Source organism: Rattus norvegicus, chromosome 2 (assembly GCF_021556685.1).
Source record: "Rattus norvegicus strain SHRSP/BbbUtx chromosome 2, alternate assembly SHRSP_T2T, whole genome shotgun sequence".
NCBI classification, from domain to species: domain Eukaryota; kingdom Metazoa; phylum Chordata; class Mammalia; order Rodentia; family Muridae; genus Rattus; species Rattus norvegicus.
This window is the reverse complement of record NC_141535.1, coordinates 223,564,253-223,588,598: the sequence shown is the minus strand read 5'-3', so window position 1 is coordinate 223,588,598 and position 24,346 is coordinate 223,564,253. Positions and strand designations below refer to the sequence as shown.

At 44.1% G+C, this 24,346-nt stretch overlaps 1 protein-coding gene across 4 annotated transcripts in view; it reads left to right on the top strand.

The window, feature by feature from the left end:
* Npnt (nephronectin) overlaps window positions 1-24,015 on the top strand; it is a 68,230-nt gene extending 44,215 nt beyond the window's left edge. For all 4 annotated transcript variants that reach the window (XM_087634111.1, NM_001402176.1, XM_087634110.1 and 1 more), the window contains 5 exon segments: window positions 26-412; window positions 13,917-14,003; window positions 14,532-14,630; window positions 19,663-19,919; window positions 21,250-24,015. In XM_087634111.1, the coding sequence (XP_087490237.1) occupies window positions 26-412; window positions 13,917-14,003; window positions 14,532-14,630; window positions 19,663-19,919; window positions 21,250-21,333 (914 nt within the window). In that variant the 3' untranslated portion in view covers window positions 21,334-24,015.
* Window positions 24,016-24,346: the final 331 nt, after the last annotated feature.

Here is a 24,346-nt window from a genome sequence, read left to right as displayed (position 1 = left end):
TACGTTTTTGGATTTTTTTTTTCAGATATCCCGAAAGTCATGATTGAACCTTCAGGTCCAATTCATATGCCAGAGAGAAATGGTACAATCTTAAAGGGTGATGGAGGATACGCTAATAGGATTCCCGATGCTGGAAGTACTAGGTGGCCCCTGAAGACACCATATATTCCTCCTCCTGTCATTACCAACAGGCCCACCTCCAAGCCAACAGCAAGACCTACACCAAACCCAACACCACAGCCTACTCCACCACCCCCGCCACCCCTCCCAACAGAGCTCAGAACAACCCCACTACCACCAACCCCAGAAAGGCCAGCCACCAGCCCCACCACTGTGGCACCTGCTACACAAGTAGTCACCGTCGACAACAGGATACAGACGGATCCCCAGAAACCCAGAGGAGATGTGTTCAGTAAGCCGCATAAATCATTTCCTTTTAAAAGCTCTATTCAGTGTGTTTTATGTGAATGAGTGTTGCCTACACATGTGTAATGTGCACCCTGCCCATGTTAGGAGCTTGCATAGGTCAGAAGAGGGCATTGGATTTCCCGGAACTGGAACTGCAGTTGGTGGTGTCTTTTTAGTAGACCCTTTAAGATGGCCTTCAACCCTAGGCAATCTTTTTTAGTAAAACCAACTTCTAAAAAGAGTTAGGTGTTTGAGGCTCATTCATGGTGACTGGCGTGTGGTGGTAGAAAGCCATGTGAAGAGTTAGTATGACCGGGCAAGTCGGAATGACTGTGTGTAGACAGGAAGGACTCTTACAAACATCAGGTAGCGAGCACAGATCGCTCCAACGTGGGGGATTCTCAATGTTCAACTGTGGGAAACTTACTACGTCTAATGGTGTTTAACCTAACTGTCCATTCATTCAGGGAAAATTGTTTGAGCATCTTTTTGGGGGTGATAGACTGTGTTAGATATTGGGCTTGCAAAGGTTGGGGTACTATGTCAGTGAACGGGATTTCCGTAGACTGTTAAAGGAGTGGCGTGCAGGGGTCAGGTTTGTGATATGCAACTTTTATGGTTTCCTGAGTGAGACTGGACAGGGGATGAAGGAGGAGAGGCTAAAGAAGGCAGAACAAAGAGGACACTGGAGCAGGAAGCAGTATAGACTGCCAACTGGAGGGTTACCTCAAGGGGATGGGGCCGAGCGTCTCCCCTCATACTGGCTGTTAGCTGGTGTAGCATGGAGATGGGTCACATTTAAGACTCCTTGGCCTTCACAGGTACTGAGCAGAGGGTAGAACCCTCAATGGGGGCCAGCAAGTGTGAAAGAAAAGATTGCTTTCTCATCCCAGACTAAGATCGGCATATTCATACCATCTACTCTGTTCCCTTGCCATGTTTCCATTCACTTATGATTAGCTTACCATGTCATGAGGTGTACCTCCCCCTTTACCTTTCTTTCCTTATTATCAATTTGCTCTATGCTTTTCCCCCCATGATGAGGAAATTTTATTAAATTAAACGACCTTGTATATATTTTTGACATAAATAGAATGCTTATAATTTTTTCGTGTGTGTGTGTGTGTGTGTGTGTGTGTGTGTGTGTGTGTGTGTGTGTGTACATGTGTGTGCAGGTATATATCCACTTGAGTGTGTGTGCATATGGAAACCATGGGACAACTTTGGGTGTTATTTCTTAAGTTCAGTCAACCACTTTTGTCTTTTGAGACAGTGTCTCTCATTGGTCTGGAATTGCCCAGTAGGCTAGGCTGGCTGGCTATCAGCGTACATGATTCTATCTGACTCTCCAGTGTGGTGCTTACACGTGTACATCACCAGGCCTACCCCTGTATTTTTAACCTGATTTCCAGGTTCAACTTGAGCACTGTACTGACTGAACCATCTCCCCAGTCCCCTGTGACAGTTGCTATTCCTCACAAGACAGGACGTAAGCGGTTTTTGCCTACTTAAGATTATCTGGGTTTTTTGTTGTTGTTGATTTTTGGCTGTTGTCCATTTAAAGGGAGATTGAAATTCGTTCTATTGTGGTCATACATGTTTCAGGAAATCTTCATAAGTTTTAGGAGAACTAGATGGTAGCTCTCAAAATATACATTTCATAAGTGCATATCTCTTTTTAAAATTGGTTTTATGATTTTTCTCTCTGTGTTCTCTCTCTCCTCCCTTTGAACTTTCCTATTTCTTAGCGATCGTTGTTTTACTCATAATGTGGTCTTACTCATGTCTCAGTCAAGTATGATATGTGCTTTATTTTGCTCACTTTATTGGCCATGAAAAGTTGGCAACATAAATATGCACACTAATAGAGAGGGTGTCTTTCTGGTTATTCTTTTTAGTAGTTTTTCTTTTTAAATAGTTCTTCTGAATGCTCTTAGTCTTCACATAGAGATACACATACATGAATTAAAAATAGTTCACCTGTAGGACCCAGTGGTGTAAGACTCAGGGGTCTGGGGGAGGGGCAAAGCTCCAGTGAGTGTTCAGAGCACTGTCTGCGATGGTGGATCCTAAGGACATGCCCTGGGAGAGCACCTTGGTCCTGTGCCAAGGCTGTCACATACCACACAGAGCCTTGCAGGAGCAAATTCACTCTCCCTTCATCTCCAGCAATCTCTTCAGTTTGGTTCATGCACGGGAGAGGATTCTGGAGACACCTTAACTTGGTTTCTTGTGGTTATTACATATATTCTTAAAATGTGAAAAAGCAACCAAGCTTTTTATTCAGAAAAAAGAAACAAATTATCTATTCACTGTGAAAATAAAAAAGAAATGTTAGCACATTTTTAGCTCAACTAATTTTTTTTTAATTTAAAAAATGACTATCACTGTAAGACATCACTGTTTCTTGGCCACAAACTTGTGCCCTCTAGACCAAGTCTTCTTTCTCCCGGTTTATAGATCCAAAATCTATCATATATCCATAATCTAGATGATTTATGAAATGAAGTACTTTCCAGATTTTTAGAAACATAATCAGGTGCTGGTGTTGTATGTTACACAATGAAGGGTTCTGTCCATGGTAAAATGTATTGATGTTAACAGGAAAGTTTTTGTGTTAACATCATTTAGATGTTATCCATTTCGAACAGTTATCTCAAAGCATGTGTCTGTTTCCTAGCTCTCCAAGTTTGTTAAAAGGAAATTTACTTTATAATTTTATCATATAAAGTTTGTCTGCTTAAAAAGTCATAATTATTTTGAATGGAAAAAAGGCTTATGAAACAACGTGGGTTTGCAAAGAGTCCGTCAACACCAACATTTGTTCCTTTGCTATCGCTACAGGGGAAAAGGATACAGGATTGCAAACATTTGTTTTAAACTTCAAATAAGTGGTTCTTGTGATAATCGCTGGAGTCTCTGGGAATTTTAATTAGGGGCCTAGAAACAGTACTAAAGTAACATTACTTAGGTATCCAAGAGTCTTATTCTTATATCAGCTTTATGGGGATGCTCCAAGTCACCCCTGTTATCTCCATTGTTCCTTCCCATAGCCCAGATCATAGCTGAGACATCCTTATATCTAACCTAAATTTATGAAATCATAATATTTTTGTAGACTCAGAGGTAATGGCACTAGGCTTTTGTTTTAAGATTTACTTCCCAAGTCCTTCAAGACATACTTCAGAAAATGAATCACCTCTTTCTAAGTAGTTTGAACTTTGTTTCTTTTTTTTTATCTTTATTAACTTGAGTATTTCTTTTTTTTTCCGGAGCTGGGGACCGAACCCAGGGCCTTGTGCTTCCTAGGCAAGCGCTCTACCACTGAGCTAAATCCCCAACCAACTTGAGTATTTCTTATTTACATTTCCATTGTTATTCCCTTCCCAATTTCCTGGCCAACATCCCCCTAGCCCCTCCCCTTCTATATGCGTGTTTCCCTCCCCATCCTCCCCCCATTGCCGCCCTCCCCCCAACAATCTAGTTCACTGGGGGTTCAGTCTTAGCAGGACCCAGGGCTTCCCCTTCCACTGGTGATCTTACTAGGATATTCATTGCTACCTATGAGGTCAGAGTCCAGGGTCAGTCCATGTATAGTCTTTAGGTAGTGGCTTAGTCCCTGGAAGCTCTGGTTGCTTGGCATTGTTGTTCATATGGGGTCTTGAGCCCCTTCAAGCTCTTCCAGTCCTTTCTCTGATTCCTTCAACGGGGGTCCTATTCTCAGTTCAGTGGTTTGCTGCTGGCATTCACCTATGTATTTGCTGTATTCTGGTTGTGTCTCTCAGGAGAGATCTACATCCGGCTCCTGTCTGCCTGCACTTCTTTGCTTCATCCATCTTGTCTAATTGGGTGGCTGTATATGTATGGGCCACATGTGGGGCAGGCTCTGAATGGGTGTTCCTTCTGCCTCTGTTCTAAACTTTGCCTCCCTATTCCCTGCCAAGGGTATTCTTGTTCCCCTTTTAAAGAAGGAGTGAAGCGTTCGCATTTTGGTCATCCTTCTTGAGTTTCATGTGTTCTGTGCGTCTATCTTATTGCAGCTATATTCTACTTCTTGGTTCTGCCTTCCAAATGACCCGTTATTTCAGATCACAGATTTACTTTTACCTCAACTAGGGCAGCATAGCCACTGGCAATAAACATGCTCTAGAAAATTCTACATCCAGTGTGCTTTTAAATCTTCAGCCTGATGCTGAGACTTAGTATAAATTGTAGAAAAAGAATATGAAGGCAGGCTGAGGCCCTTGGAATGGATTCCCTCCAGGACTCTTTTTAAAATACACTGAAGCAGGAAGCCTTGTTTTGCTTCATCTCTCTGGTATTTTACGGGTTTGCAGAGTTGCTCAAATGCTCTGTTTACTGCCTCCACAGGTGAGAGCCAGGCCTTCTTTTGCACCGAGTGGGTTTAAGGTCAGAGGGAATTCAAGTAAGAAGTGTATGAACAATGACCTCTTACTGTACTTATTTACTTTAACTGTGGTGGGGAGAAGAACCATATTAAAAAGTCACCTTTCGTGTAGGATATGAAATATTAAGCACCTGTTTCAGAATAAGAATAGGCTAGGGCAGTGGTCCTCAACCTTCCTAATGCTATGACCCTTTGATACAGTTCCTCAGGTTGTGATCACCCCAACCCTACTTTTGCTACTGTTAAGAATCCTAATGCTAATATTTTTGGCTGATGTGGTTGATAAAGGGGTTGCGACCCACAGGCTGAGGGTCGAAAACCTAAGGGATCCTAAAGATTTCTTGTTAATAGAACTAGAAAGCTAAGCAGATGTGTTTTCAGACCTAATTGCAAACTAGCTAATAGGCTGGTTTGAACTGCACTAATGTCCCTGACAAAGCATGACGTTGTTCTTCCATCACTGGGACAAGCAGTGTTTCTCTAAGTGTATTTCATGGGCCATTAGCTACCTGAAATGTTGTGCAAGTTCCGAGGTCAAATGCATTAAGAAACACCAAGTTTAGCTACGCTAACTAGGTGTGTTAGCTGTCAGGTTCCTCAAAACTTTAATGAGCTAATGTCACTGTAAGTCTCTAGGAGAAGCCTCCTTACAGGGCGTAACATCTTCAGATAGATTTAACTATGGGATTATTTAACTCCTTGGATTAGAATTCTCTGCAACCAGTTGTCTGCTCCTGTCTTGGCTGAACTAGGCAGGCTGGGGAGCACTCACCACGGTAACCAAGAGTCCTGACTAAGTAGCTTGCGTTGAAGGCCACGCCGAGACTAACGAGGCCCTTCTTAGATAGTGTGGTGGAGAGAGTCATGTATGAAGCAGACAAGAGCAGAAAAACAGATTTGAATGGTAGTGTGCCTCTCTGAACTCAGGGGATCACTAGGAAACTGGGACTAAACACAAAAGCAAGACCCTTCTGTCCACAGAGGTAGAGCTGTGTAAGAACAAAGATGATAAAGGTCTTAGCAGAAGAAGTTGCAGGAGAATGGATCCTGATGCAATAGCAAAGCAAATGAAAGAAAGACACATGCATTTTAAAAGTTACTTGGAAAAGGATCCATGTTTTAGATATGCTAACTAAAAAAAGTAAATATATACCATTTTACCCGAATTGGATATAAAATGCATGGCTCCATATGTATATGATGGTCTGGAAGAAAGAAATTCCAATGTAATAACCACGGATATATGATATTTCTGGTGCTTTGAGTGATTTTCATTGCCTTCTTGTTATCCCCATGCAGTGATTTTTAAGCTCTCCATTGTTGTCATTAAGGATAACCGTGATTTACGGTAACAATGACTCGTTAGGAGAGGGTAGTGGTAATACACTCCTACTCTCCCCAAGGAAGCGTGAGGAATGGGGTTGTAGTTTTTAAGAAAGTACCCCAGGGGATTCTGGTTCTTAATCATGCCAGTTTCATTTGAAACATCTCTAGTTTTCCAAAATCTACTATGGGTTTTATTAACTTCAAACTCCTCAAAGACGTCTTTAGAATAGAATGCGACGTAACTGGCCAATTTCAGCCAAAAGACTCAGATTACTAAAAGGAATATAGTATCACTTGGGCCAGCGGACATACTTTTCCCCCAAAAAAGTGTTTTCAGCATTCAAGTTGAACTAGAATAAACTAAGATACTTACTTAAGGCTTCTCTGGGGACTATACACTCATGCACACTGTCTCGGGTCTTCAGTGTATGTACAGATTATATACGAGTCTTAGTGAAATGAAGATGCTAATTCAATGGGGCTACGATAGGACCTCAGACTGCATTTCCCCCACACACACAGGTACGCTGTTGGTACATTGCAGGCCGGACTGTGTGGCAGGGCTCTCTAAGCCCCAGTGGCAACCCCTTTCCACCTCATCTTGCCTAAACAGAATTAGCCAGCTGTAGGATGTTCAAAATACAATAATTGCAAAGTAGACATTTACCATCTGTACCATTATAAAACACAGGGAAAGTTGTTATAGACTCAAGATTATAGAATATAATATAATTAACCTCTACCGAATTCTGTCCTAAGTGGCCATGTCCGTGAACCAGTGTTGTTGCTGGCGCTGTTGTAGAACTGACAAATGGGTTGAACACCCAAGTAGCAAACGGAAAGTGGAAAATCGCTTCCTTCTCCTGACTGCTGTGCTGTGCCATGCTGTCTTTGGGGTTTTTGTTTTGTCTTGTTTTCTTTCTATTATTTTTTTTCTTCTACAGATATTGTAGTCTGTAGATCCTAGCATTTTTAGCCATGGACCTATTTTAGTCTCTCTTCTCATCTGACTGTTCATTGAGTAAATGATTGTTTCGGCAGAGGGCTGAGAAGGTCCTCAGATTGCAAGACCTGCAGAGACCCCATAACGATGCTAATGTCTCTCCAAGACGAAATCTGCCAGTTCTTTAGAGAAGCGAGTTGCCATTGCTCACAGGTCAGGGTCTGGTGCTGTGGATTCTGAGAGTTTTCAAGATTTTTTGATTTGTATTTTAATAGGATCCTGTGGTGACTGGTTTTAAAAAAATGGCTTTTCTCAGGAAGTACAAATTGAGTTCTTAGTGAACGATGAGATCAGAAGTTTTTAAAGCTCCGTGCACGTTTGCTTCTAGAGTTATAATTAAAAGGACCGTGTTTGGGGGCACGTTGCTGAATTCTTCTGTCTGTTTCTGCATCTGAGTATTGAGGTAGCTGTAATATGCACTTCTCCGGGCAGCTTTGTGAGTTAGATTCCAAGGTCCATGCAAAACATATGTCCCAGTGATTATCACATAAGAACATTAGCTGTTTCTATGCCCGCTGATACTGGATTCATTTGTATAGTAATAACAGCCTTCTCTAATAGTTCATAAGAGAAGCCATGCATTCTAGTGAGGACTAATTTTTTGATGCTTTTTTTTTTTCCGGTTCACTACAGTTTTAATGCTATTTTGGACGAACGCTATCTTTTCCAAACGAATTGACTTGATTTACAAGTGTGAGCCGAGAAAATGAAAATAGAAGCTAGCTACTTTGCATGTACTTGGTCTATACCAAGTAACCAGAACTTAGTGTATAGATCGGGTATTCATAGCACATGCAAGGTTAAACAGCTGTTAAAATAGAGACCACACCCCCGGCTTCTTCACTGTGGATATAGTGATAGTTGTCCCCCGAGAGATGAATCTGTCCAGCTGGCTTAAATGAAAGGTTTGATGAGGCGGGAGACGCAGAAGCTCCCCTCTCCTTAAGCCACACCCGTCTTGTACAGTAGGCGGGCTCCATGCTCACATGTGCTATGCTCAGTTCCAGGAGCCCTATTGGGCCTTTTCTCAACACCTGTGTGGTGTGCACGCTGACCTGGGGGAGCGTAGCCTTTATGGTTTGCTTTGGCTTTGAAGAGGGCAGGAGGATCTGGCCTGTGGGATAGTCTCTTAATTCTTATAGCCATGCTTAGTGGAGAACCAAGATTTAGAGTCTCAGTCTTCTTAGGAGTTCCTAGGGTAGTGCCTTTGCGTTACTCTGAAATATCTAAAAGGCACACCCAACCTTTCACCAGGGAGGTAAATTTTGCCAGTTCTGTTCATTGCTCTCGGGCTGTCTTCTGACCTGCAGGTCCTCCCTGTGAGATAAAGTGCCGGCAAGCACGATCCTATTTCTGTAGGGGCTCAGCAACCATTATTTGCCTAAGACATTTCTTAGGTGAGAATAAGGAGATCGCAAACTCATTTCTGATCTTTTTATGTTCTTCTCTCTGCTGAGTATGTTCTACACTGGGAGCAGGAGCAGGAGGAAGAGGAAGGAATAATACCCCATAAAGCCTTGACCATTTATTTCCATCCTTTACCCTGTTGGCTTTGAAAATATCTAGGTGGGTTCCTCCCCGACCTAAAAGATGTTAGAATAGGGTTGGATAACATCCAAACCTCTCTTTTGTGCAGCAAACCTCTACGCTCAGAAAGAATTCAAGGCAGGGTTATCTGTTATCTTTAGTCCAACAACAAATGCCAGAATTGGCCTGGGCCGTGTCAGACAAACCACCTTCAACAGAAGCTGAGAATGAAAACCTGCCCTTGAGGAATAATACTTACAGGTTTGCGAGCAGCTTGGCCGTGGGAGGTACGACCCATTATGTTTACATTTTCTTCTCTGCATTGACTCTTAAGGTTTTACCGGGTAAAAACTGCAGCTGACTGCTTGCGAAACCTTCTTTATCAATGTAGACTACATGTGGGTATGATCACGACGGCCCTGGAGAGACCGTGCATAGTAGAATTTACCAGGACAGCAGTTTTTGTGAGGATGGCTTCTTTTCAGAGCTGCTTTCCCCATGGGCACCGGGACTCTGCAGCCATCGTGAGACAGTCCTGTGTCCTTAGCCCACTGAGATCATACTGACATCCCTCAGTCTTCAGCTTTGGGCTTAGTCCCCTCTATATCCCACAGTTGTTATATTGGGATTAGTACTCTCTGTATCCCACAGTCTCCATACATGGGGACAGTACCTTCTTTCTTTTAGTTATACAGAAACAACAAACCAGATCCATCCATCTGTCTGTCTGTCTATCTGTCTGTCTGTCTACCTATCTATCAACAATAAGCAAGGCTGCTCTATTTATCTATCATCCATCCATCTTTCTTTCTTTCTTTCCTTCCATCCATCCATCCATCCATCCATCCATCCATCCACCCATCCATCCATTTTGAGACTGGGCCTCACTATGTAGCTGGGTATCGTGTAACTCCCTCTATAGGCCACACTGGCCTTGAACTCATACAGATCTGCTCGCCTCCACCTTCCAAGTGTTGGGATTAAAGCCATCTACCACCCCACCACAAGAATGTTTTTATTGGTGCAGTATTGAATAATGTCAGAAAAACTTCTGGAGAGTGCTCTATGCACGTGGGCATTCTTTATAGTAAGTCATAGACGCTTTCTGCTCGCACTGTCTCCAGGCTGCAGCAGAATGATAATTTTACCAGGCAGCCCTTCCCCAGCCACCGCTGTAAAACCAAGATGAACTCCAACGTTTCAGCAAGGCTTTAAACAGTCCTTGTGCGGCTGCCGTTCATTTGAGCTTTTCCTCCTGTGCTCTGCCCCTCCTCCAAGCTCTTCAGCTGACCGGGGTCCCGCCCTTTATTCTCCAGGGCCTTCAATCATAAAACTCTTCCTTCAGATCTTAGCACAAACATCACTTCTCAGAGAGTTTCAGCATCTCCCCTTCCTGGGTGAGCTTTGCCAGACTTTACCTGTCATACCCGCACCTAAGCACCATCCTTCCCTCTTCCATTAAAGCCCCCATTATGTGATCCTCACCTCAGGAATGCAGGTTGGATGAAGGTAGGAGTAGAATACGTCCGTTGCCTTAAGATGCTTAGCCCAGTGCCCTGCACCTCATGGACACTGCATTTTGATGGATCACCCAGTGAGTGGGGGCCCTTGAGGGGAAGAAAATGGATACACGGGGACATTGTTGACACCTTTTATTCTTTTTCATGTTTATATCACACCCTTCTGGGTCTAAAACAGTATCAGATTTGATTCTGCGGGTTGTATATCTAAGGCAAGTACTAGCCAAAATGCCAAGTCAGGCAGAGTCATGAGAAACCGTATCTATCATCGCTCGCCTGTTCTCAGATTTTTCATTGGTATTTTCTATACCCATTAAAATTGCTCCCTTGAATCAAAGAAAGCATTTGGATTTCACAGACACTTCAGTGTTATAACCTGGCTTACACCGGACAGCAACACTCCTCAGCGTCCTTTGATCAAGATACAAACATCAAATACGTTGTTGATGTGCGGCGATGTCCTTACGAACACCTCCTTTTTCGGATCTTTTAGGGTTCGTTCATATTAAAACCTTTTCTTTTTAGCGACCTCAAAATAGAAAGTTATAAAAGACTAAATGAACCAGCAAATATAAAGAGTCACTTAACTTTCAACGTTCAGACTACCACATTATTAACGTATTCCTGATGACCCTATTTTCTTGTCTTTAACAAAAACGTTTTTAATACGTTGTTGAGACACTACTCAAGTTTCCATGCTAATTTCAGATGATACTTTCATACGCCATGCCAGGCAGGGTGCTGTAGCCTCTGTTGACACTTCAATGTGACGTTCCTAGTGAGTCACACTGATGTGGTGAGGAAAATACAGCCCACAACGCTCGCTGTAAGCATAGACGGGCGCTGAGCACATTGGGCAGGCGAATCCTCTGGAATGCGTATCCGTGATCATCACCGTTAATTAAATAATTGTTGGGAGGGTCTGAAGTCTTACAGAGCCACCTGAGGCTTTGCTAGTGCCCTTTTGCAAACGCTTCATCTTGTCCCTCTCTCTTTATCCACGTCCCGTGGCCTCTCTCCACCACTGTGTGCCCAAAGCATCATCTTCATCACCCTGGTTTTGTTGTTTTTGTTTCTCTTTCAGTTTGCACAGTTCTGTCTGGAGAAAACCTGATCGTCCTTGATAAAACAGCCTCACGGGTCAGAGCACCGGGACACAGCACGAGACAAACAAATGCCATTGGACAAGCCTTTAGGGGGTGCCATGGGGGAGCTGTCATAATATGCCCTCAGACTCTACACCACAGGGGCTGAGCTTTTCCATTTATGTAACTGGAGAGAACAGACAATTGTGTCCTAATGTTTTTTATAACTTCCGCCGTCATGAGAAGTGAAGCACATTTACCTAAAATGCTGTGGCTAGTAAGGAAGGTGTTCTCTAAGAGTCTGAAAATGAGGAAAGGAAAGCTGTCATTGGACGGAATTGCTGTCAGTCATTCAGCAGCCCTAGGGACCAGTGAGCAGCCTATCCACAGGGTTTATTCTTTGGATTCTGTCGTCCCTGTCAGTGTGTGTGTGTGTGTGTGTGTGTGTGTGTGTGTGTGTGTGTGTGTGTGTGGTGTGGTGTGGTGTGAAATAGGAAGTCACTCCCGCTTTAACTTTTGAAACAAAAGTCGGAGGACGGTCCAGATGTAGTGAGCTAAAAACAGTTGCAAATAGTTACAAACCGTCAGTTTTAAAAGTGCTGGCTAACAAGAATAACATAACTTGAATGTCATCCGTTTTATGGTAGTCTATGTCTTTTATTCCTTGTCTTATAAAAATAAAGTATTAATTAAACTTGTAGCAAAGAGAGGGGAGTAAGGACTCCCTGGCCTCTGGGCAAGAATTCCCCTCCTGACCACAGCTTTCCCAAGGCGCTCTCTGTTCTCTGACCAGCTGTTCTTCATGGCATCTTCCGGCATGCTTTTCTTTCCTGCTCCTTTTCAAAGCTTTTGATGCTTGTTCATCTCCATGCTTGATGTCAGTGTCTGCCATTAGAATTCCAGCTCCATAGGACCCGGGTCCTTGTGGGTCTTGTTCACTCTCCTCACTGTCTGGTCGGTCGGTGCCCATCGTGGGGCTTGGCGTTGGGTTAGAATCAAATATACATTGAATCAATGCATAAGCAAGGGTTTAAATGTGTCAGTCCTTTTGAAGTGCATTCTTAAGCCGTAACCCACGGGTGACAGTTAGTGAAGGGAGTTGACAGAGAACATGGGTTTCTGACAGGTTCTTTGCAGTTCCTCAGTGATCACCAGGTCGAGTCCTGGAAATGCCAATGTGAATTGGATGTGATTGATGCCATTGAGGACCTCACTCAGGGACTAGCAGAGAGATGGGTGTGTGTTTGTGTGTGTGTGTGTGTGTGTGTGTGTGTGTGTGTGTGTGTGTGTGTGTGTGTCTGCAGCTCCTTACAATGCACAGAATGGAAATATGCAAACGGGACTATTGGTGAGTTGTTGGTCTGGTGATTGGTGGAGAGGAATTTAATTCTGCCAAGGGTAGGAAGTTTTCAGCTTTCTCTGAGATTTATGCTGGGCCTGGAAGGAAAGGGGATACTCCTTCAGGTTAATTAGCAGGAAAAAGAGAACCAGTGTCGGGTGTGGAAATGAACGGCATGCTTGGAAGGGTTGTGTATTTTGTTGTGTGGAGGATTAGTGCTCACCAGGAAAGCTCCTGTATGTGATCTTACAGGAGTTGGGGAACCTGCTGAGATCAGGAAGGCTGCGGAAATAAGTGTGGACTAGTGTACACTGATGTGCAGAGTTCCTTTGAGGGAAGTAGGTGCTTCGAGAAAACACCAAGCTATCCACTAATGCCTCTTTCACAGAGATGAACTTCACAATTTTTGCTAAAACATAGAAGTTGTTTCATATCATTTTTTTCTGAATGAATACTCGTTCTCCCCTCCCCCATGTCTCTCCGTGTGTGTTATATGTATGTGTCCATGTGTGTGCATACACGTGAGTATATGTGTATAGAGAAAACAGAGGTCAACATGGGTGTCTTTTTGTTACTGTCCCCTTCCTTTTTGTTTATTCATTCAGTTATATTTTTTGAAGCTCGAGGATAATTTTATCAGTGGCTGAGAGAGAAACAACAAGGCAGGCAAGCTATATGTTTCCACGGCCACTGGGAGGAGGGAGTTGAGGAGAAGAGGGAGCCACGCCTTTTACGTCTGGCATGGAGGTAGAGCTGAGTGAAGGCGAAGCAGCATCTTTGAGTTTAAACTCAGCAACATCAGCCACACCAGCAATGAGGACAAACAGGCGGCTTCAGTAATAAAGATTTGCGAGCAGTTGCCTTCCCCTTGTTCTTTGAGATAAAACCAAACCAGAAGTTCTCACTGGCCAGGCAGATTGGTCAAATAATTTCAGGGATCCTCCTGTCTCGGACCCACAGCACTGAAGTTATGGGTGTGTTCCCCTGTCACGGCTTTTTACATGGGGGCCAGGGATCCAAACTCAGAACTCAAACATAACAGGTGCTCTACCAAATGAGCCGTCGCCCTGGCCCATTGACTTGTCCTTGCTTAGAATTTTAAACCTTTTGCAAATTATGTTTTGTTTCATTTATATCCAGGTAAATGTTAGAGAATAAATCTGTGCACAGCAAGTTGTATCACTCTTCATATAAAATGAAATGAAACACGTAGGCTTTCTCCTTGCTCCTGCTAAAGATGTGGTATCGTTGCAAGGTCTATTTACAAAAGCCCAGCCAACCATCGCCCTCTCTCTTGCAGTTCCGAGGCAGCCTTCGAATGACCTGTTTGAAATATTTGAAATCGAAAGAGGAGTCAGCGCTGATGAGGAAGCGAAGGACGACCCAGGTAGACACCGCTGTATTCCAGTCCCAAGAAAAGAACTTTCAATTGTTTGTTTCTGCTGGGATGCAAAATAATGGCTTTCTTCAGTCTGAGGAAGTACTGTGTGGGTCACCAGGCACATCTAGGGAAGTTAGGCGAATCTTCTCTTCTGTGGTATTTAACAACTCGGTTGGTTAAATCACTCGAGCAAAAATAATTATGAGTCATCGTTCTCTTTTAAAATCACACTCAAGCGCTGTTTGAGTTGTGAGACGGAAGTCATATTTTCACAGTGACAACCCCACGGGGTCATGAGTTGGGAGCACTCTTGGTTCTGTTTTCTCAGCTGAGCATCTATTCCAGTTGTGCTGGCAAAAGATTTGCTGTCAAAAAGAGGCACATCGTTTCCTTTTGGGCTCCGGGCAAGGTGTTCTGTTGGGATGTTAAGTTTGGATGGGAGAAAACTCCTGCTGTACCAATACCTATTGTCTGCTGTCGCCGGCTGTGGTTTGTTAAGTTTGTCATTTTGTCTCTCTGCCCACCTCCTTGCAGGCATTCTCATACACAGCTGTAATTTTGACCATGGACTTTGTGGATGGATCAGAGAAAAGGATAGCGACTTGCACTGGGAGCCAACCAGGGACCCAGCAGGTAAAACCACATAACGTAACACCTCTTGTTTCTGTTTGATTCTTCTGACCACTAAAAAATTGTCCCTATTATGTACCCATCTTCTTTAAGAGAGGAGATCTGTTAACTGTCCAGTAGACTCATAGCATGGGACGCCGGTAGTTAATCAGGAAGCCAAATGGTTTGCCTCAAAAAGCCTGGTAAATAGCATTTAGACTTGTCCTAGCATCAGGATTTTCAAAATATTTGGCCACACCCATTTCCTCTGTGCAAAATCAGTAACACAGTGGCCTGTCCCCCAGGCCAACAGTTCCTACCGTGTATTTTTGGTCAGTTATGCCCCTTGGTTTGTTAATGAAGATTTGAGCTGTAGATGATGGAGAAATTGAAACTGAAGTGTGAAAATTACACAGCGCAGTGGCCCTCTGGAAACAACTTGCTGTAAGTCACATCCTAGGGGGAAGAGTCCAGGCTGCCATGCTGCTCCCGAGAGAAGCTTATTACAAAGCTGAGTTCAGATGTAGGCTCTTGGGAAGGCGGTGGACCTGGAAACTGTTCAGTGCTCACTAATGTAAGCACTCAGCGCTCATTCAGTATTTTGCTTTGTTTCAAGAAGGAGGGCACCACACTGGACTCTTCCTTCCCTCTGTAATTACATGGTTTTTGTGAGTGAAGCCAACTTAACGGAAGGGTGAGAATCTAGGTTCTGCTTTTCCTTTGGCTCTAACGTCTGAGACTAAGACACACACGGTATGAAGGGAAAGTGCCACTGTATGTGCATCTAAAGCCTAGTTTTCATATGCCACAGTGTCTTCAGAACACAATACAGAAAAGCTAGTTTGTGAGCACTTAGAATCTAATCTAACAGTGGTGCGGGTGAGTGGGGCTTTGTGGCACGCAGGTCTGAGGGATGGCAGTTGGTTCCCCCAAGGATCCCAATAGTGCTTAGAGTGTCCTTCTGCTTCAAATAATTAGTTCAAACTACTTTCACTAGAGCTTCTAAAATTGAATGAGATATAATTGAAAAAATATGGAATTAAAATCAAAAGATATTTAAGAATAAATATTTGAGGTAAACTGTTAAGATGTGAATGCCCAATAAATTGACATAGTTTTTAAGATTTGTTGTTGTAACTTGGTAGCAGGAGTGCATGCCTTTAATCCCAGCACTTGGCAGGCAGAAGCAGGTGGATCTCTGAATTTAAGTCCACCCTGGTCTACAGAGAGTGAGGTTCAGAATAGCCAAGGCCATACAGAGGAATTTGTTTCAAAACACACACACACACACACACACACACACACACACACACGAGATCTGTTTTCATTATAAAAAGTGATATATTACCACATATAATTTAACTGCACTCATCTCTATGTCTCGAGTTACTCATAGGGTAAACTCCAAGCATAATGTCACTGTCACAAGTGTCTATAAATAAAGACTCAACAGAGGTTAATGCCTGCTATGCCTGCAGACTCTTCACCTTACTAATTTTATTTAATCCTCGTCTCCATCCAGTGAATCATGTCATACTGTCTCTATCTCACAAGAGAGGCATGGATCCCCTGAGGCAAATGTTAAGCCTCCTCAGGCCACAAAGCTAAAGAAATGTATTAGATGCAGACTCAGTTCGGTGCCTGGAGCAGCAGCACCCGTGAGCCAGTTCCTGATACAGTTAGTATATCAGGCCTCTAAGGGCAACTGGGTCGGACTGCCGACTTGTAGTGATGCACAACAGAAAGATCATCTGCAGGCTTGGGTGAGGAGCGCATCAGTAATGTTCACTGCCATAGTGAGTAACTTGTTTGAGTAAGGTACACCATGAAGGGTAAGATACAAGCACGAAGGTGCATGCATTCATGCTAAGTTTAAAAGAATCCATTAGTTTTGTAGAAACGGGCTGTTTGTAACAGTCCTCATAAAGCAAACTAAACTGACTTTCAGAACACTTTTTTAGGACCATGTACTTCTTTTCAGCGCCTTTTGCTGTTACCACACTCTCAGGCATTTCAGGTTGTGGGTCAGATTGTCCTCTCCTAGGAGACAGACGGAAAGTTGAACAATAGGGGAGAAGATCTTAAGTGGTCAATCGGACTGTGTTAGAGCAGAGCAAATGGAAAGACCATGGCAGCAACTTAGCTGGGCTAACACCTGAGCACAAGTGTGCCTCCTAGAGGCTGTTTTCCTAGTTTTTATAAAACAAAAAACCGACTCAAGAGTGGAGAGAAAGCCATTGTGTGTGATAACAGAACCACCATCATCCAAGAAGTTAGGTTAATGGGCTACACCCAGGGATAAACTCTGATGGTAAGCATGACTCAAGCTCTAGAAATCAACCACAACTGTGGAAAGCCCTAAATGTGAAGGTCATAAGAGTTTAGGACAAGTTGGGGATTTAGCTCAGTGGTAGAGCGCTTGCCTAGCAAGGGCAAGGCCCTGGGTTTGGTCCCCAGCTCTGGAAAAAAAAAAAGAGTTTAGGACATAAGGAAGGCAGGGGCGAATCCCATGACGGTTGTTTGAAAACTATGCCTATTGGTGTGGTCCTTTTCCACAGTGTTAAATATGCTATGGTGAAATGATTGGTCCACTTCTGGGGAGCCTTTCTCATCTGAGACTTAGTTGCACACCATTCAGGAAAAAATGGTCTGGACGGCAAGATGTATCTTCCTTTACTTGTGAAAAGTGGGTGAAGGCCAGAATGTTTAACCTGGAGAGGAAGAAATCGAGCGTACTGTTTTGAAACATTTGACCCAAGGTCGACCAGTTGTTTTTTTGTGATTCAAACGGGCATAAGAAATAGGACCTGTGCCAGAAAACAAAGTAGATGGATTTAAACTCTCAAAAAAGAACTTTCAGTAGAGCTACTAGAAAGAAAGGCTTTCTGCTGGAGAGATCTGGTGGGGTGGCCTCTGCTAAGATGTGGTTAAAGGACTAAAGTGTCATGTGAGATGAGATGACCTCTTAATCTGGCTGTAAGGGTCTGTGGTTCTGCAGAAAACATGCCGTGTAACCCCGAGGGAATTGGCAAACAAGTTTTTAGATTGGAGAAAAGGGTGGAAAGACCAAAAGGTGGCGGAGAGCCGGGGGATGGAGCAGGTGAGCAGCTCACGTCAGTATGCCCTTCGGAATCGGTCCTCAGAGTATGCTGGGGAATTCTGACCATACACCTCTGACCTATGGCATGTGGACGTCCCCTCTCCTCCCGGCAATTAGTCACCCAGGCAACAAAATTAAAGAAAACGTAAACCCAAGTCAGCACGGCTGTGTGGAGGAAGGAGGGAAGCAGCTTTACTCATCACTGTTACATTGTTCAGAGTTTTGAATATGTGTAGAAAAGGGTTGTTGGAATCTTGGGCACCTTGGTTCCTTAGGTGTGCTGTCTGCATGCAGTGTCTCGAAAATGGTATTAGCAGACATTCCATAGGGCTTAAGATAATCCCTGCTTTCTTAAACCTTGCAGGTTCACTGTAATAATCTTACCCCAGTCTCGACCACAGAAGCAGCCTTAGCTAGACCCTTAACATGCACATAAAAATTTTGGCCCAGTATTTGGGGGTGTCAATATGTGAGGAAAGGGAGCCAAGATAAGGAAGGAGGGAACCAAACCTTTGTGTTTTTATTGACTTGGGTACATGAGTCAGAAAATTCCTGGTACTTTTTTTGCTATTTTTTTTTTGGAACATCGGCCCTTTATCCAACAAATAACTTTAATTTTACCCACTCCGTCCTAGGATGCTGGTGGGGAGGTTTGAGGTGTGGCTGGGACTGGCCAGCCTCAGCTTTTGCAGCCTACAGGGAGGACTTAGCACAGAGCAAGGGTGCATTGGTTCTCAAAGTCCTTTGTTAGCTAGGAGAGTGCCAACAGGAGCTTGATAGAGAATAAGTGTAACACACTTGAATAAGAAGACATCCCAAGTCTCTGTTCATGTCTTGTAGAAATAAAGCTTAAGTTCTGTCTCTGAACTGAGAAGGAAATAAGGTTTTTCCCACAGCAGATACATCTTCCAGCCACATTCTTGCTGTGGACCAGTCAGTGTTGAAACTCTCAATGGCCTGTGACAAAACAACGCCTGAAGGGATTGTCATCGGTACAAGCACTGACTTTCGAAACACTCATAATTTCCTTTTGCAAAGCAGCAGCCCCCATTTTACTGGTGCTTAACACTTTTTTTAATTGCACTTTTCTAGCAAAAGAGAGATGAAAGTTCTATTGATGTTGGAGTCTGAGGTTGGCGAAGGTGACTTGTCAAGAGTGGAGGGCTTTTATTTATTAAGTTTTTATGTTCTCTTAGATGTAACAAAACAGACATTCAGACACATAGACACACAGGTATACAGTTATTAATTTGTGTGTGTGCACAAACAGATATATAGTTATTAATTTGTGTGTGTGTGTCTGTGTGTGTGTGTGTGTGTGTGTGTGTGTCTGTGTCTGTGTCTGTGTCTTTTAGGCCATAACCTCCAAATAAAATTGATACCCCAGGAAGGTTCAGAGAATTTCTCTAGGCTACCTGTGTGTCTTCCTAGGTTAGCTGTGTGTTAGCTGTGTCCCCGTGTGAGAAGGATAGCAAACAGTTTTTCAAGTTATCCTTCCATACTTTAGGACTAGGCTTTTAAGTGGAGGGAGGAGAGAATAAGGAGATATAATGCTGTGTGTTTTATTGCCCTGAGATTACTTACCCACAAGTAAATTTTATCTGGGAAATTTTGGGTCATTTCCACTTGTCCAGTGTGGGATGCCTGACAGCAGAGTTGGTAAGGATCAGAAGGCAGTGAATGTGTGTACCTAGGGGTGTCTGACCCTATGCTAAGGAAACAGCCAGTTTCGGGTCCTAATCATGAAATCCTGATATGTTGTCTTTGTTCTCTCTGGGTAAAGTACGCGGGCGTTATTCGTAAACACCATAGCATGTGCACCAGGCACAGAAATGAGCTGTTTTTCCTTCATAAAGAGCTGGGATCCTTTATCAATGAACGTTACAGTGTGAAGTTTATTAAAAACCTCCTGTCGGTGCAGCTTATGCTAGAAAGAGGCTTCCTTTGCCGTTCCAGGTGGACAGTACCTCACAGTGTCTGCAGCCAAAGCCCCGGGGGGAAAGGCTGCCCGCTTGGTGTTACCTCTCGGCCACCTCATGCATTCAGGGGACCTGTGCCTGTCCTTTAGGCACAAGGTGACTGGGCTGCACTCGGGCGCCCTGCAGGTGTTTGTGAGAAAACATGGTACCCACGGATCAGCCCTGTGGGGAAGAAATGGTGGCCATGGCTGGAGGCAAACCCAGATCACCTTGCGAGGGGCTGACGTCAAAAGCGTAAGTAGACCCCGAAGCAGGCGCTCTGCTTTCTTAGGAGAGCCCAGCAGGAAGCCTGGCTCTGTACAACCCAGGCCCAGCGTTGTGTGGCTTTTCCTGGAGAGCTCCATTCATCCTCTCTTCCTGAGACTCTTCTCTAGTTCTCCATCCTTCTTCATCGCAATCTCCTCACCCCCACACTCACACCCCATCCTGAAGACCAACTCTTCTCACTGAGAGAAAGTTAGCAATAGAAAACTTGAAAGAGGAAGCTGATAAACACATCCAGGGTCTCGAGTGCTGTGATCAGCAGTGCCTGTTTCTTCTTTACCTTCGATTCCTTAACCTCCCAACTTTAACTAGGTAGCCCTTCTTTCTAGGTTTAAGAACTCCTCTTTGAAGTTTGTTTACCCCTTTGGCCCAGAGATAAGAGCTAAACAGCTCCAGGGAGGAGCCCAGATCCGGGGTTGAACAGTGTTGTTCAGGGTGGGCTATAGTGGAGGCATTGAGTGGGGATATAAATCGTATTAATTTTTAAATTCTATTTCCAGTAACCAAGTTCTGGGTAGTGAGAATATGATCTGTCACATCCCAGCAAATATGGGCGAATTTCAGAAAATGTCATCTCGACGTAGATGCTTATACAATTGTGCCCTGAAGTGTCTACATCATTCTTAAGAGTTTCTTGAGGCCACATTAGACCCAGAGACCCCATTACAGCTTTGGGGGGGGTGCTGTTAGAGGTCTGTGTGTGCCGTTTGCCTTTGTTTCCTTAAAACGCATGGCTCCAAGCCATGGTATTGGAGGTTTGTCTGGTTTTAAGGGAGTAGGGATACCCTACAGAGGATAAACTATGAAAGCGTGAGGTCTCCTGGAGCTGAGAGTTACACAATCAAAGCATTGGTATACTTCGATTATGGCTCTGTCGCACAGGGTGGGCGGTGAGGGGACATTATCGAGAGAAAACCAAGACAGGCTGAGAGACCTGCACCTTGCAGCTCTTTAGCTTTAATTTCTCAGCTTTACCCCTCACTCCACTCTTCTTCCTTCTAAACCTCGGCAATCTTTGACCATCGTCCATTTTGCAAGCATTCCTGCAGTAAACTAGTGTACAGTGAGAATGCCAGTTTGAAGAGTAACTGATTCCGGGTACTTGGGTCCGGTGAGCTGTTTGACGATCGGTCAGAGGGCATACGGAACTAGGACCAGGCGCCCTTGCGCTCTAGGGCTTCTGTTTGCCATAGAACTCCGAACTTCCGGTTTGGGGGAAGGGTTGCCTTAGCACGCTCCAAGAGTGAGCACTGGGAAAGGGGCAGAGGAGGCCTGACCAGTGTATGCGTTCTCTCCTTAGGTCATCTTCAAAGGTGAAAAAAGGCGTGGTCACACGGGGGAGATTGGATTGGATGATGTGAGCTTGAAAAGAGGTCGCTGCTGAGAAGACCATTGGCAGCGCCCCAGCTCGCAGTGAATTTGTCGCTTTCCCTTGTTTCCCAATGCTTGCCTTCTCATCTCCCTCTGATCAGGCCCAGGGCAGGAGTGGATCAGGAGGAAGGCTGCTTGGTGACTCAGGTCTTGGTGGCCTGTTTTTGTGCAATCCCAGTGACCGGTGACACTCTCGAAGTTCAGGAGCATCTGGAGACACCTCCAGGCCCCTCTGGGGTGGTACCTTCTACCTGTGTCTTCTTTAGGAAGGACTTTGGTGTGTGTGACCCGTGCCATCCTTCATCGGGATTACAGAGTGGGCCTGCTAGCCAATTACGGGAGACGTTTCATTCTGTGCAAATGCTATTCTGCGATCTGTCCAGTGTTGTACCATGAGTAGTATTGACTTGGCTTACAGTACGATGTGCAGCGTGCTTGTGAAATTAGTGTACCCTTTTCACTTAAGTTACTTCTGGCCTGACCTCAACTCTGACTTTTACTGCCATACACTTTTTAACGGAAGGTGCACAACATATTAAGATACATTTATTCTTGTAAACTGTGTCTTTCTATTAAAGACAGTTATATAGGGTGGGCATGGAATTTCTGATTAGTAGTACTGTGTTTGTGTAAATGTGCTATTAATATAAGTATTTACGTGTTCCTAAATATTCACAGACTCTAGTTGCAAGGTCAAAGGCAGCTTATGATCCCCTGAGTTAAAAAATAAATGGTGACCTGTCATCTATGACCTTAAACTGGCAGCAAGAAAACTAGCAGAGGTGTGCAACTGTCTGGTAGTGGAGTAATGGCTTTCTTTCTATGTCCTTGAGCTTGATCTATGCAGAAGAGAGTAGACCATTAAGGGAAGAGAGGACCTGCAGTTAATATATAAAACCCCTATAAACCAACAGCTTTTACCATTGTTACTCACCTCCATTGGTAAGAAGCTTTGTAAAGATACTGTGTGGGGGGAGTGGACAACTAGGGGAAGGTCCATGAGACAGGAGTTTCTAATGAGCTTTAAATTGGCAAGGTTTCCACGAGTGTAGCTCACGATGTTACCTGAGGCTGGGATGGGAAGCCGGTCTGTGCACTGAGGCGATGCACGCAATGCTGGAAGGACACTCACGCACTAAAGAACAAGATTGGAATTTTAATATCCACAGAGCTCCAACTGCGTCTCCTCCCTGTCAGACCTCTCTGTATTAAAAACGCATAACTTTAACGAGTCAACTTTCTCCTTACAGCTCTCTCATTTCTGATTAAGTAATCGAAATATTTTTCTGCTGTCTTTGCCAGGAGACATACAGATGATTAAAGGGTTGGAAAAAAAGATCTATGGTGAAAAGCTAAAGGAACTGGGAATGTTCCGCCTGGAGAAGAGAAGACTGAGGGGCAGACCATGGGTGCTCTTCCAGGCTGCGAACGGTTGGCACCGAGAGCTTGGAGAGCAGCCGTTCTCCATGTGTACTGAGAATAGGACCAGAGGAAACAGGGTTAGGGTAGAGTGTGAGGGGGCATTTCCTGGCAGGGACAGTTGCTGAGCCCAATCCTTTACAAAAAACAAGTGTGAGTCATATTTGTTCTCTCTCTCTCTCTCTCTCTCTCTCTCTCTCTCTCTCTCTCTCTCTCTCTCTCTCCCTGTCTCTCCCTCAGTCTCTCCGTCTCTCTCTCTTCCTTCCCTTTACTTATATCTCCATCTCTCTCCCCCCCCTCACTGTTTTCTTCTTTTCCTCTCCATCTTCTCTCTCCCTTCCCTCCATTGAAACAAAACTACATAAAATTTTATGTATTTAAGGTGCACTTATTTCAAGGTAAATTACCGAATTGTGGGATCTAGAAGACGCTTTGGTCCTCACAGTTGTCCATAACAAGGGCAATCTTCAGAACGAAACTAAGTGGTCTGGGCTGAGCTCTAAGTTAGGCTTTTGGCTCTTGACCTCCTGCTGGGAAGGGTTCAAAAGGAAAGGTCGAGCTCACTAAAATGCTCTTCACTCAACAGCCAACCTAGCAGTATTAAAAGAACAAATCCCCAAATTATTTACTCCTGGAGAGGTTGTGTCACACAGGTGCTGTCCTCTCTCACTGATGTCCTAATATGGCGGTGCTAGTGTTTTATTCCAGGGTAAGGTGCAACCCCCCATGGTTTGTTGAGTAGGTGCTTAGACTTGTTCTTCAGAGATCCCAAGAAACATGACTGAGAGATTTTGTCTGGTGCATTGCCTCTGGTTTGCATTGACAAGTTAACATGGCTACTGAGGTCGTGTCAACCACAGCACCGTTAGCCCTCCCCGTCACCTCTTCCCGTGGCTCACTTTCTCACTGGGAGCCTTCCAAGTTCCACAAGCCGGTAATGCTTTCTGAACAGGTCCAAGGGACTTGGCCGTTTAGCTCAATAGAGGCAGGGTTGGAGTTTCTGATGTAGAAGAACACCTAAAATGCTCTTAGGTCCATTTTTTCATGATCCATTTCCTGTTTGGTCATGTAACTGCACAGCAGAAGAAGAAAGGGGAAAGTAATTGAGAAGTTCACACTTAGGTGCCAATAAGACATTGCACTGGTGGAAGAAGTTATCCAAAGTACTGTAGAACATCTTGTTTATTATTTAATGTTTTCTAAAGTGAAAAATGTTTGTGGTTTTCAAAATGGACGAACAAAAGCAATCTTTGTAAATAAAACACTGTTAATAGTGCTACTCGTCTCTTCCTGGCGTTTTGACTTTTGATTTTTGTGACTGGGCTTCCGAGGTAACACACTGCTGTTGCAAAGCCATGCTCAAATTTTTTTTTTACCACCTGGATGTGTGCAAACACAGATATCACTAAAGTTTCTTCATAAAAATATGAAGCCCGGAGTTGGGGATTTAGCTCAGTGGTAGAGTGCTTGCCTAGGAAGCTCAAGGCCCTGGGTTCGGTCCCCAGCTCTGAAAAAAAGAACCAAAAAAAAAAATATGAAGCCCATCCATCACATGCCCAGACAGGAGAGAGATTGGGCCACTGGGACCCATGCTTACCCCAGTAAAT